This window comes from Fundulus heteroclitus, unplaced genomic scaffold, assembly GCF_011125445.2.
Source record: "Fundulus heteroclitus isolate FHET01 unplaced genomic scaffold, MU-UCD_Fhet_4.1 scaffold_47, whole genome shotgun sequence".
NCBI classification, from domain to species: Eukaryota; Metazoa; Chordata; class Actinopteri; order Cyprinodontiformes; family Fundulidae; genus Fundulus; species Fundulus heteroclitus.
The window spans coordinates 1,794,458-1,809,498 of record NW_023396890.1 but is presented as its reverse complement, the minus strand read 5'-3'; the positions used below and the strand labels follow the sequence as shown (position 1 = coordinate 1,809,498).

The 15,041-nt window shown below is 42.3% G+C and overlaps 1 protein-coding gene across 3 annotated transcripts in view; it reads right to left on the bottom strand.

Annotated features, from left to right (window-relative positions):
• snx29 (sorting nexin 29) overlaps positions 1 to 15,041 on the bottom strand; it is a 153,328-nt gene that overhangs the window by 16,570 nt on the left and 121,717 nt on the right. For all 3 annotated transcript variants that reach the window (XM_012866521.3, XM_012866530.3, XM_036132020.1), the window contains one exon: positions 6,443 to 6,583. In XM_012866521.3, the coding sequence (XP_012721975.2) occupies positions 6,443 to 6,583 (141 nt within the window). The remainder of the gene's footprint in view (positions 1 to 6,442; positions 6,584 to 15,041) is intronic.

Sequence of the window (15,041 nt, the reverse complement as noted above, 5' to 3'; positions counted from 1 at the left end):
GTTTCCGTCCCACACAACCAGCAGCTGTGTGACGCTTAGTTTTCCTTAAAATGTCAGACGAGGACGTGCATTTCACCCAACACACACAGCCAGACTTCACTAATCCGTCCTTAAATCTGGGCGCTGCTAGAAAGCCCTCCACCTGCTTCATGGCTTCCTCTCAGTCTGGGCAGAAATCCTCCGGTTCTGCTCTTGGTGCCGAAGATGCCGTTTTTAGCATTTAAACACATTTCTGAACCGGGCCCAGCCGACAGCTTTCCCTCGCAATCCTCACAGAGTCGCATTCAGCTGGACTCAACAGAACCTGAAACTTTGCTGAAAGTGAAAAGCTCGGCCAATCACGGGACGCTCTGTTAGGTCCACCTGGTACCGGGCAGAACCGCTTTTATTCTTTATACGACTGACTGGACGTGTTGTCAGAAACCTTCCTCAGATGTTCTGGTCTTTACTGACATGCCCCCCCCCCCACACACACACATCCTGCACACATGTTGAGGTAAAGGAGGTAAAGAGACGAGGAGGAAGACCTGCAGCAAACGGCCTGAGACAGAGAATCAAACCCAGGATAACCGAGTGCAGCTGCCCCATGAACTAAGACTCTTATTTTGAAGGAAGAAAGGAAGTAGTTCTTGAGTGAGCCGGCTGAAATTGCTGATCCTGGTTGGTTTAATAAAGCCCTAAAGCAGTTGCTGCCTGTTTAAAGTGTCGTTGAAGCCGAATCTAAAAAGCACAGAGAGGCTAACCGTTAGCCGCTAACAAATATCAAGTTTCCTGCTTCAGAGCTTTCTGTTGGAGCCTGGACTTTAATTCCTGGTGGAAGATCTATGATGCTTGTGAAAATATGTTTAGTTTTCAGGAAAAAAAACTCCCTATTCTTGTGAATCCAAAGTCCCAACATGTCTCATCTCGTTAGCGGTTAAAGCTCTAATGTTTCCTCTGATTTGATATGAGGCAGTTATGATTTGGCTCAGGAGATTTTAAGCAGAGGTCCAGCCCTCCAGGACTACCATCCTGCAGCCTTTAGATGCTCCATTATAGCTGAACCTGATGAAGAAGACGTCACGGGCCTCTGCAGAGATGAAGAACTAAACCTAATTTTAATGCATCTAAAAGCTGTGAACATCATTTTAAAGGCTTACATTTTATAAATCTAAATGGTTTATTCAGATTTCTTAGAGCAACAACGTATTGTGCCCAACGTTTTAAACTTTAACGGCTCATAGGGGCTGAGGATGATAAATCCCACGCAGCACAAACGAGACGCCCAGTGATCCATTTAAAAAGCTCCTGAGCTGCTACCTGAGAATGGATCAGAACATCCTTAAAGTCCAGTTTAAGAGTGAAGACCTTTATCTCAGGTACTCTGCTGAAACCACTGGCAACATTAGATAAAGCTCTAACCTAAGAGAAGACATCTGCAGGCGCTTATCGTCCCCATTGTTCCTCCAATATTGTGTCTGTCAGACAACAACCGGCCCGTTTAGATCGGTGCCGGCTGTGAACACGGGTCCAGACAGACAGGAGGTGCAGATAAAGGAGAACACTTCGCTCCACTTTGCAGCTTGAGTCAAACAGCCATGGTGTGAGTCTGGAAAGCAACAAGAAAACTGAGAAAGTGGAAGCAGAAGTCATGTGGGCGCTGCAAATTAACCTCAAGAGGCCATTAAAAAGCACAAAAAGTAGAATAAGACCAAGGCTACACTTCTGGAAACAGAAAATAACAAATCCTGAAGGAGGATAGACCCTGAAGGGATGATAAATCAGAGAAGACCAGAAAAACATAGACGGCTTAAGTAACTCGTCTCTAGACCCGACAGAGAATAAGAGAAATAAAAGATTATCCCATTTATGCATCAAAGCATCTGACCAGACGCTCTGTCATGATCATCATCAGCCTTTATTCCACCAGGATAAGACTCCTTGAGATCAACGATCTATTTTACAAGAGTGTCCTGACAACCAGACGGTTAAACAGTTACAAAAAGAACAATATCAAAAACATCATTAAATAAAACCTCCTAAAATCCACTCAAACACTGGAGTGTAGATTTTCTTTCTGCTAAATTATTTATAAGACCCTTGCAGGAATAAATAGAGACCAGCTCTTTCAGATGAAGATTCCAGGTTTTTGTACCAAATTTAGTGCAGATTCTGGGCGCAGTCAATAAAAATAAGTCGTGAGAGCGCCGGTGAGACGGCCCTGTAGGCTTCTGATAAATACGCAAATCAAATAAGGAGGAAGTAGTCGTAGCAATGCCTTATAAACAAAAAGATGCCAGTGAATCCAGCGCTGAATGGAAAGAGGAAACAAGCCAACCTGAGGACACAGTAAACCGTGACGGGTAGAAAACGTTGTAATAAATCTCAGCGCTCTGTGGAAACACAGCATGAAGACACTGAGAAGTGGAATGCTTATATAAATGTCACCTTATCCAAAACAGACACAGATGTATACATTTATGATTTATTTATTTTGCTTCAAATGACAAACATGACTTAATTCTTAAATAATATGTTAATAATAGCTAAATATTTAACACATGTTTGAAAGTAAAAGATCCGTTTATTGGGTCAGCCCAGTCTGCAGGAAACAGCAACGTGTGACAGACTAAAGAGAAAGTGATGAATTCATCATCTGTGCTCGTTATGCACTTAAACTGATGATGTCAGCAAACTCCGAGAGATTCAGCATCTTCTGATACGTTCGCTCTGAGCCCTCAGCTCTTCATGGATCTCCTGAGTCTGCTCAGGTGTAGCTGTAAGACTATGAAGAGTTAGACTTTTATTTCTAGGTGGTTCACCTGAAGAAAAGATCGAGTGGAAAAGTTTAAAAGTTCTTGGTGTTTTATTCTCCAGTGATTGATGGAGCAGGAGGAGGACAGACGGCTCAGGGCTTCTTCTGCAGTGATGCAGGCGCTGATCCGCTCTGTGGTGGTGAAGAAAGAGCCAGAAAGCAAAGCTCTGACCCTCACCTATGGCCATGAGATCTGGATCAGGACCCAAAGGACCAGATCCTGGATCCAAAACGTCCAGAATTTAGGCATTTGGGCTGATTATTACCGATCAGAGCCAGTCGAGGAGAAATATGTTGGTTCTGATACCAACAACTAACACAAAGCAGCCATATGAAGTTCATTCAAAGGGACGCCCAGAACCCAGTGGTACCAACTCAGTCCGTCTCCGTCGACCCAAAGGTGAGCAGCGACAGCATGGTGGTTGTTATCGTCAGTCCAGCCAAAGAGCAGCGATGGGAAACAAATGATATCCAAACAGAGAAGAGGATAAAAATGAGCAGGGAAGTGGAGCAGTGATGAAGACGAGGATGGGTGAGAGCCAGCATGAATGCTGGGTTTGAATTAAGCTGTAAATGTTGGAGCATTGAACCATTTCCTGTGAGGAGGCGTTTCATCCTGCTTTACTTCCTCTGACCTGGATCCTGAGCTGATTAAAATGATTTTGACACCGTGAGAGATTTCATTCACATTGTTCCTTCACACCTCAGCCGCCGTGACGAAGCTCATCAAACTAAACTCAATGTGAAGGTGGGACTGTGAGCCGGAAAATTAGAATATTGTGATAAAGTTCTTTATTTTCTGTAATGCAATTAAAAAACATGAAATGTCATACATTCTGGATTCATTACAAATTAACTGAAATATCGCAAGCCTTTTATTGTTTAATATCGCTGATTATGGCTTACAGCTTAAGAAACCCAAATATCCTATCTCAAAATATTAGAATATTGTGAAAAAGTATACTAGTAGTCTATTCAGCTAATCACTTGAATCGTCTAATTAACTGGAAACACTGCAGGGTTTCCTGAGCCTTGAAAAACACTCAGCTTGGTTCAGTAAACTAAATCCCAAGTATGGTAGTGGTTAAGAGACGACATCAGATTCTCACAGTAACTGGTGTACTGACCATGGCATTACTGTCCTTGATTGGCCTGCCAATTCCCCTGACCTGAACCCCATAGAGAATTTGTGGGCTATTGTGAAGAAGAAGCTGAAAGACACCAGAGCCAACAATGCAAATGAGCTAAAGGCCGCTATTGAAGCATCCTGGGCATCCATAACACCTCAGCAATGCCACAGGCTGATTGCCTCCATGCCACGCCGCATTCATGCACTAATCTGTGCAACCAAGTACTGAGTGCATTAATGGACATTTTCAAATGTTTGATTTTGTTTTGCTGTTATAATTTTTTTTTACTTGGTCTGAGGAAATATTCTAATATTTTGAGAAAGGATTTTTGAGTTTTCTTCATCTGTACGCCATAATCAGCGATATTAAAACAATAAAAGGCTTGCGATATTTCAGTTGATTTGTAATGAATCCAGAATGTATGACATTTCATGTTTTTTAATTGCATTACAGAAAATAAAGAACTTTATCACAATATTCTAATTTTCTGAGACAGTCCTATAGGTTCTGCTGGGTTCGATTGCTGAGATTTTTCTGAAACTGAGGCCGTGGTTCTGTTTCCTGCTGCTGCGACTGAAACAGCTGTTGCCCTTATTATCGGTGAAGATCAGCCCTTTTTTATTCTACATTTAGAGTTAAGAACATTGAGGCCTCCAGCAAACTATGTGGCTGTGGAGGTCCAGCTTTAGCCTGGCTCTGCTTCAGGTTTGGACTTGTCTCGGGCGAGGAGGTCCAAGTTACAGATGGGATCCCAACCAGCATCTCTGAGCCAGCAGACTCTAACTCCAGTCCTCCTGGGCTCGTGTCCTTTAGCTTCTGCTTCAACAAACTGGACTCCAATATGAGCTCGTTAGCAGAGCTCGTTAGCAGAGCTCGTTAGCAGAGCCTGACTGCATGCTGGTGAGGCCTTAGCCTTCTGACTCTGGCCTGTAAGGCACAGGAACCTCTAAAAGTTACAGGATACCAGACCTGAAGGATTCCAGTTTGAAGCCACTGACCCAACATGTTCTAATTTGTCATTTTTATTTCTTCCTTCGTTGATTTGTTGGCGGTGAGAGCTACTGAGACCTCGAGGTGCCCCAGGGTTTTAAAAAGTCACTAAAACTTCCCATTCCTATAGTTTTATGTTATTTAACGAGATGTCAGCGAAAGGCTAAAGTCTCTCGGCTCTCCTGTATCTACCACTGCAACACACTGCAGGTCAGCTGGCTGAAATTATGCAGCTCCAATTATTATTATAATTACTGCCATTAAGATACAACTGTTTTCAGACTCATTACTCCCTTTATGACCCAGTTAACTGCAGAATAGACCAAAGATTAGGTGTATTAAGCACCTGGAAATTCATAAAGTCTATTAATTAAAATCTAAATAACAAATAAATGTCATAATAAACAATATTACAATAGTAATATTTAATATCTATAAATTTTTGTAGCTTTATGAATAATTGTTGCTTTTCTGAATGAAACAGAAGGAATCATAATGTTGTAAGTTTTCTGTAAATACAGATGCAGGCGCATCACAATAAAGGTACATAGCCACGTTATATCTTATTAAAAAAACACCAAAAACCATTTGATCATGATAAAATAAGGTTCTATACACCAAGCCTCCATCCTGATAATGTTTTAATGGTCCTTTTTGTAGATAAAAAGCCCAGCACCAGGCGCGATTAGCAGATGTGGCGCCATCTAGTGACAGTACTGCAGAACTATCATAATGCCGGTTTGCTTCATTAATAAATCAATTATAAATAATGTCAGACTGAGCCTGACCCTCTGCAACGCCTCGCAGTAAAGCAGCAGCTCAGCGTAATGAAGACCAACGTTATTAAATAAATAAACCGATCTACAGCAGCTTTAAGAGCCTCATATCAGAACATTTACTCTCATCAGTCAACTCTGCGTCACATCTGAGCCTTGGCAGGTTCAGCGTCCGCTTCAGTGAACACCAACGTTCAGACTGGATTCCCAGAGACATTCCAGGCTTTTCCCTCCAGGAATCATATAATTCTGGTGTTTTTTTTCACTGGATCTTGGACCTTTCTGCATTGTTTAGCCTGGAGATGCTAATAGCCGTTAGCCGCTTCCTTGTTTTAACCCCTGCTGCACATGTGCAGTGCGTACTTCTGTTAAAAGTGTAAACACGAAAAGCTTTATTTACTAAGAAATTGAGCAAAAACAAAGCATAAAACACCAAAATAATAATTAATACGCCAGCAGGACGTGATAATCTTTCATAAAAACTTTGTATGCAACCAGCGTGAGCTGCTGACGTATAAATAAATAAAGTAACATGGCTAAGCACCTTTAAGCAGGAAGTGGGAGACAGATGCAGATGACTGGTGTTGATTCAGGATCAAACCTGTTGCTGGACTCATGATGTCAGAAAGAAGAGCAGAAACTAAACTAGGACTGAAGTTTATTTTCATAGACGCATCCAGACGCCCCCCCACAGCAGCCTGAGCTCGGGTTAGAACCTGGTGACGTAGCAGACACACAGAAAGTGCCCTCACCTTGTTCCCAATAGCTTTCTTGGGAGGGAAGTTGAAGGTGTCCACCTGTGGAAACTGTGTCCTCAGCTGGTTGTGAAGCTCTCTGAACTCGGTGTAACGTCTGTACACGTTCCACTCGTTGTCCAGGATGCGGATGTAAACCTGAGGACAAGCAGACACGTCGTCGTCATTAAGCCGTCCTCACGGAGGAACAAACCATTATCCATTTCAGTCTTTTGACGATTACATCATATTAGAAAGACTGTGCTACAAAAGGAGCGATGAAACACAGCGACGGCGTGTAAATGGGTAACCTTCTGGGTGCGCTTCTCATGCTGGTCATTAAGCTCTCAGCGCTTCATGACAAATGAAGTGATGACGGAGCGTCTTGTCCTCGTAAACCTGCATTTTCACTTACATATTGAGAAACACAACAGAAAGCGTCTACAGTCGTGACTGCGCTGCCACCATTTCCATGCACCATTAGCTGCTTTATTCAGACTCATGAAAGATGGAGGGAGCGGAGAGAGGGAAGGAGAGATGAGGCTATTAGAAGACAGAGAGGAAAAAAAGAGGAGAGAGTCGGGTTTTATTCTCGCCGAGGGAAAACAGGCCACCCAGACACACAAAACAGAGCTCAACAGCTTTTAACAATCCCCGAAAACACATTAGAAACAAACCGGGTGGAAAACTGGACCGTATGAAAAGAGAAGCGTGACGATGCAGACGGCGCAGCAGCAGCAAAAATAATGCTCACTGCTGCAGCGCTGCACTACAAGCTCTCTGTTCTGTTCGTTTCTGCCTGGAACTTCCTCTCATTTCAGGACGTTAAAATGCTTCACGGTTTTCAGAAATGATTTAAAAATAAAAATCTGAAAAGTGTGGCGCGCATTTGTATTAACTCAGTTCTTTATATAGGCATCTTTGGGGATCAACAGACAATTTTTCTCATTCTTCTTTGCAACATAGTTGAAGTTTAACCGGACTGAATAAAAACTCCAGTAGGCAACCCTGCCTAGTTACTCATTCAGGTCTGGGCTTTGACTAGGCCGTTCTAACCCAGAACATCTCAGGCTGCAGGTTCAGGCTGGTTCTCCTGCTGGAAGGAGAATCTCCACCTCAGTTTCGGCTCTCCTGCAGCCTCTAACAGGTTCTCCTTTCAGTATTGTCCTGATTTAGGTTTGTAAAACCTAAAAAGAAAAGTTGCTGCTTCCTGCGTTTCTCCACACTTGACAAGCTGCCACCCAAAGCCACTTCCAGCAGCTACTGTCCAAGAGCGTGGGGGTGAGAAAGTAAGCAGCGACTGAACTCTCCTCTCCAACTCATTCTTCACACAACTATTTTGGTCACTTCTCCTGTGTCTGAATGAGGACAACACTGCGGTCGCTTCCAGGATAGACTGTGAAAGCGAGCGCTTCCATCTCCTAATTAAACAATTAGCGCATCTCCTTCCGCCCACCTACAGCCTGCTTTACACCACCAGCGAGGCTGCTGGGCGCAGCTCCACATTTTTACCTCACAATGTGATCAGATAGGTTGCAGAATCAGCTCCTCATATGGACGTCCATGGATTATGGTATGGAAACCAGCCGACTGATACAGAACCTTTGCTAAAGTCATTAAACGTCTTCAAGTGGCAGCACCAAACCTTAATCTGTTTTACTCAGATTTCCCCCAATTTCCCCCTGGGATTATTAAAGTATGTCTGATTATTCTGATTTATGTCATAGACAGGAGCGCATAATTAAGAGGCGGAATAAAAACAATATCTTGCTTGTTGCAAATAAAGCCCAGTTTAATAAGCTGCCTCAGAAGTCACCCAATCAGTAACCAGAGTGCAGCGGTGTGGCATTTAATGTGAATCTGACTGTCGAGGTTCTGATTCTGACCTCAGAGGTGAACATCAGAGAACCAACAACACAGAGGAACCCAGCAGAGAAAGTTCTGGTCCAGTTTCCAGCAGGTCAGGTTCTACAGAACCTCCCAGAGTTCTGATCATCATGTGGACCTGGAGAGAGGATGGACCACCTGCAGACCTACCAGGACATGGACGTCCACCTGGACTGACAGGCTGGACCAGGAGAGCATTGATCAGAGAAGCAGGAGGACCATGGTGGCTCTGGAGGAGCTGCAGAGACCCACAGCTCAGGTGGAGAATCTGATGACTCAACAACTTTCTCACACTCAACAAATCTGGCCTTTAAGGAAATCTAGTTAGAGGAACCCAAAACAAGCCCAAGATGGAGGTCGCCTGGCGGTACGAAGGAGACTCAGCAAACATGCAGAAGAAGGAGGTCTGCTCAAATGAGTCCAAAATTAATTAAAACTGGCACAGCCCATCAGCCTGAACATTTCCTCTTCACAGTGAAACACGACAGTTCCACTAAGGTCCACTAAAGTCCACTAAAGTCCAACAACCTTCATTACTGACCAGCAGAAACTAAGACAGAACTGGTGCCTGACCGGCTGCAGCTCCAGGAGTTAATACCACAGGAAACGGACCGTACTTTGGTGGGAACCAAGACTCCAACGTATTTGTGTTGTTTTCACATATTTTGGATGTACTGGCCTACAGTCGCACTGCGGAAGCTGTAAAACAGCAGAAACCCAAAGCTGACAAACGGACCACAATGGCTGACATGATGAGGAGAGACGAGGCCCATCATGGCTCAGTGAAGTAAAAGACCGACGATTTTTGTTGCTTTGATACAGATTTATATAAAATTTGACCTTTTCTGTCAAATATCAGATAAAGTCCTGATACTATGAATTACTTAATTATTTAATTCAAGTGAACTTTAATCAAATTAAGGGAGATTTTACCTCCTTAAATTAGTCATTCAGTTTGATGAACAAGAACACTTTCATTGACTGGAGTTAGAGATCTTATTAATATGTGCGCCTATCGGACCTGATCTAGCAGGACATCCACACATGATAACCTGGTCCAGTGAAATACTATAATTATCTTCATTTATTATCTTCATTTCTTCTCTAAAGCATTCGTTATTAAAATGTATTCAAGTTGGAATTTCCCAGTGCAACACAGGGTGCTAAACTTTAAAACTAAAAACTACATTTTAACAAGTAGAGGAAATCCTGGTAGCTTCTTTTAAATTGCATAGATAAATAAAATGGAGCCAAATGGGAAACGAGGGGTAATTATGCTGCAGTCGGAACAACTGGAACAGCTAAAGTTTGACTTTACCCGCGGAAAGTGGGAAAATTTTTAACGCCTATAGTCAGATCCAACATGGCCGCTCCTCGCATCAACAGCAGGAAGCTGTGATAAAAACATGTTTATTTTACAACACAATCATAAAAGTATAAAAACAATGCTTCATGCAGCGACTGCAATGCTAAACTGAACAAATTAAAAGTGGTGTTTGCCTGTGGAAAGTACAACTTTAAAGGATGATTATAAGAAGTGCTACGAACAAACCAGCTTTCATGGCCATCACCACATTAAAATCCAGACCTTTTAATTTTTATTTTGTTTATTTCTGTTAACTATAACGCTGCTTATTCAGGTTTACTCCATTCCCAGCTCCTGGTTCTGACGTCTGAGGTAAAATGAATGCAGCATAAATCTCATCTTATTTTCTTCCACATTAAACACATTGACAGTTTAGTGGTCAGTTGGTGCCAAACAGTCAATGAATCTTCATCGGTGCAGACAGAGCGTCTGCATACAGTAGACTAACATAGTAGTGATAAGGTCATTGATGTGTCATTTAAGTTGTGCTTCCATGCATTTTATGGTGGCAGTGATTATGTGAGCTATATATTGCCTCTTAGAGTTGTGATGCTCATACCAGGCAATATTTCAATGTCTCTAAAAAAAATCAACAACAGCCTCGTTTAGCCAAGGTTCATCGTGAATATGCTAAACTATCAGGTGGGACAGGAACGCTTAAGTGTGGGCACAACTTAATACCCACTCTTACCTCGTGGTAAGGCTCAACGCCTCATCTCATTCTGCCTTTAGTCCATAAACACAAGTCATTGAAAACATTTCATGAGTTATAAAACAAAAAAGGACCTAAACCGTTAAGCAGAAATCCTAAATAAGCAAATGGTTTTAAATTTATATTCTCTAGTCTCCTGGATCCCAGAGGTTTGTTTAAAAAATTTAAGTAAATTTATGCATAAAACCCTGTTCACAGATTAAATCAAAGTGCCTGTGCAAATGTTCAGTTATCCGGGTCATCGCAACAGCAAACAGGCTTAAATCTGAACTGAGCGAAAGTCCGGCTGCCTCTGATTTAAACTCGTTTGCTGATAAAATTTTTATGTTTAAAGAAATTAAACAGCGTCAGATTGAAACAATACAAAAAAATCTAACTAATCTAAGCTTGTGTGACTAAACTGAAATCATTGTTTCTGTGATTTTGTCCTTTTTTTTCATTTCTTTTACATTTCAGCAAACGCCACCTTGACAATTCCAGCTTGTGACAAATAACTGCAATTTCCAACAACTCAATTATAGCTGCTCGCTTTTCTCTGACATGTAACCTGTGACACATTTGTAGCTTACAATTATGATTTTGATGGGGGGGCAAAGTGAAGGAAAAGACTGCAGCCTTAACTGCTTTTTATATGTGAAATAATGTCAAGTAGGACAAATGGCACATTTCCGTACAGCTGGAGCTAAACTGCTAAGAATGAATCTTTATCATAAGGTGCAGAGGTGTGAATCGCGCCGCTACTGGACTCTGGAGCAGAGCAGACATGTTCTCTGGAGAACCCAGCCTCTCCGTCTGCTAACCCGAAGGACGGGTTTGGGTTTGGTCGTCGTCAGGAGAACCGTACGTCTCTGACTGCGCCGTATCCGCTGTAAAGGTTAGTGGAGGCAGCATTATGGTTCAGAGCGGTTCTTCAGGATCTGGGCGAGGCCCGTTAGCTGCAATGAACAGAACTCATGACGCTGTAGAAAACCAAGACATGTTGGATAAGTTCATGCTGTCAACTCTGTGGGAATTTATCCACCTTTAAAATATGACTGAGCACCAGAGCACAAAGCAAAGTCCATGAAGGCGTGGATGAGAAACTCTGATGTGGAAGAACCGGAGCAACGTGCACAGAGTTCTGGCCTAAAGTCGATAGAGCGACTTTTAGACGGATCAGGCAGCGACTGTGATCCCTGGTTTTGTTCTGATCTCTCATGTGCTTCTGGCAGAACTGTTCAAAATTCCCACAAAGACTCCCTAAACTGTTAGGAAACCTTTCCTAGGAGAATTAAAGCTGCACATGGTGGATCTTCTTCATATTAATATTCATATTAATAAGAATGGGACGATGCTCGGGTTCATGCGTGTGAAGGTAAATGTGTGAATGCTTTCTACGTTATAACGAACATCCTGATGCCAGATTATAGGAATTTGAGGCAGAAGTTATTTAGGTTAGGGGTCGGCACATAAACCCTTAAAACGACGTGATTCTTCATACGGTCTCATCAGCGTGCTTCTTTACAGCAACACATCACCCACATCATCTACCAGCCGACCCCCTTTCCCTTCACAATCACTACATCCTCCATCATTACTGCTGTCAGAAACGTCTGCAACGTCCACACAGCTTTCCTAATATTTAAGCACCAAGTGTCTGATAAGTCCCAAAGAAACCCATGCTGAAACAGTGGCAGGGTCTTTAATGAAGTTTCAGAAGGATCAAGTGAAAGCGAGTTGATGGGGTTTGTCTGATGTGATGAACTGTGACAAACCCACTTCCATTGTGAGCATTTAAAAGGCCCATTACGGCACCAGAGGAAGCCTCTTTGATAAAAGTACATCCTCAGTAAGTGTAAGCTTGGGCGTTTATTTTAAGTGCTGTAATGCTATAATTTACTTTCACATATCAGCTGCTTCACACAGACTCAGTCAGCTGCTGTCAGCCTCTGGCTACGTCGCAAGAAAGCGAAATGTCAGGGAAATGCAATTGTTTAATCATAGGTACGGTTAGTATCATGCAGGTTTTCTGCATGTGTCCACTGAGACTGATTTAGGCACAGAAAGCTGTTTCCTTCAGCAGAGCTGGTGTAGCTGCAATGACAACCTGCACACCGAGGGAATCTGTTCATTTCAATGTTAGTAAGGTTCAACCTGTTCATGGGAAAGGACGCTTTCATGCATAATTAATGCCAATTCTCTGCTGTATAGGTTTTCTCTCCAAATAAGGCGACGTGTCATTTCATGCACGAGTTGAGCTAGACGCGTGGAACGACAGCAGCAACCTTTTCAGACGGAGCATAGTAGTCGTCTACACATCTGTCGGCAGACGCTGCGGTCAACTTTGGTTAAAGATCATCAATGCAGTTATTTAAACTACATCTTTTAAACTATATAAAAGCTAAAGGGTAATGCAAATCCCATGAGAGGTGAAGGTTTCCACCAAGCTGTGCCAGCATGCATGGCTCTGCAGGCAGCCGAGGGGACGCCTGCTGAAAGCAGAGGCAGCAGATACCAAAGAGGAAGAAAAACTGCCATGTTTACCTTTTCTGTCTCACCACCAAGCACACCAGCATGGAGGAAATAAAAGCACAAAAACCCATCTTTAACTTACAGGCGTGCAGCTTTTGGCGGCCGATAATGTGCCTGAATAAAATAACATCAAAGTGAAGCATCAACGGCATAAATCTGCTTATGAGTTTTGTCTTAGTGGGCCACATTTCAGTAACATTTTTTAAATGTTAATGGCAAAGACTGCATTTACGTAAATGAGAGCGACTTTGCAGTGCTTGCAGCCATATTATATAATATTATATGATAGAGTATGTGAGCACAAAGAAGTGGGGAGTTACAACCTCTAACTTCGATGCATTTTGAAGTTAGAGGTTAGAGGAGCTGACCCAACTTTAAACTGAACCAGAACTTTTTCCTCGTCCTCAACTCTCCAGGAACACTCATCAATAAATGCAAACTGGTCTGATTTACAGATTTTGGACGTGGAGAACGAAAAGAATCAAACCTTCTGCACAATTCTGCAGTTTCACCAATCAGTCCTTCCTTAGAGCCATGAAATAAGTTCAGAAACGATTTTAAAGAGGACATCTGTGAAGATACAGCTGCAGTTTTTTCTTTACTTCCCATTTAACCGGATCTTCCACCAGAGGAAACTCCAGCCCTGAACATGTGAGCAGCTATGAGCAACAGCAGAGAAATGCATGAAGTGCAGAGGACAACAATCCACTTCTCTCCGCTGCAGCTCCCAGAGACGACCCGGGTCTGCTGATCCTCGATGTGTCAACGCAGCAAACTGTAAGAACTCTGCATGAGAAACCTTTCCCAGCACCACAGCATAGATATACACCAGAGAGGACGGAGTTCTGGTGAGCCAAACTACCAAATTATCAGATGTAGCGGAAACCTTTACAGTCCGATTGTAGAAGGGCGACTCATACAACTTTTAGACATGTAAGAGAATCAGTTTTAAAAAGGATATAAAGTTAAACAAGAAAGAAAACAGTAGTCAGTAAAGAAATTATCATCAGCGCTGAGTTATAGAGCTCTGATTTGAGCTAATTTATAAAAAAAATACCCCAAAAGACATGAGAGCAACCAGTCAGTGGGTATGAGTGGGTGTATTTTTAGACAGAGGGATGAGAGAGAGCAAAGCCAGGGAGTAAACCAGCTCCAACCAAAGCAAAGCAGCATCATCTCATGTCATCATCCCCTTCTCTTCACAGATCATTGTAGGCCCGTCCATTTACCTAATTAGGCAGAAAATAGAACTCATTAGGAGGATTTAAGAGGGGCGCAGCGAGACGGTGGCAAAGGGCAGGAAATGAAAGGCATCAGTTCCATCCGTTCCTGTTCCATGATATTTACTGCGTTTCTTCACCGTGCGAATCGTGGGATTTGTGGAAAGTCGTCAGATTGGAGCTCTTTTTACACTTTCTGTTCATGAAAAGACTTTTATCTTATTGTTCTGTTGGTCATTGGAGGAGGACTGACCAAAGACTCAGACGTTTGACTGCTGCATGCTAGCTGAGCGCAGCAATCAGGACGCCACTGCATCGGGTCAAGGTAAACATGTAGACGGGGGGGAAAAAAGTATTTGAAATGTCAAGGCTTATTTTCTTTGTAAATGAAATCAAATCAGGAAGAGAATATGTGAAAATTAGCACAGAATTTGGCGACACCAGTCCTGAGAAATCATCGTATTGAGTTTAGAATGCTAACATTAGCATGCTAAATGTTAACATGCTAACATCAATGTGCTAAATGTTAGCATTTCAACATTAACATGCTAAATGTTTGCATGCTAAGATCAACATGCTAAATGTTAGCATGTTAACATTTAGAATGTTGATGTTAGCATGCTAATGTTAGTGTGCAAATGTTAGCATTCCAACATTAACGTGCTAAATACTACGCTAATACTACTATATTACTATTACTAAATGTTAGCATTCTAACGTTAGCATGCTAGATGTTAACATGCTAACATCAATGTGCTAAATGTTAGCATTCCAAAATGAACGTGCTAAATGTTAGCATGCTAACATCTCAATAGAAGTAAAATGACTAGCCAGATGATATAAATCATGACAGAGCTGTAAGAAACGAAAGGCAGTGTGAAATAAACAAATATTGATTTTATTTTTGCTCATTTCAAAGAA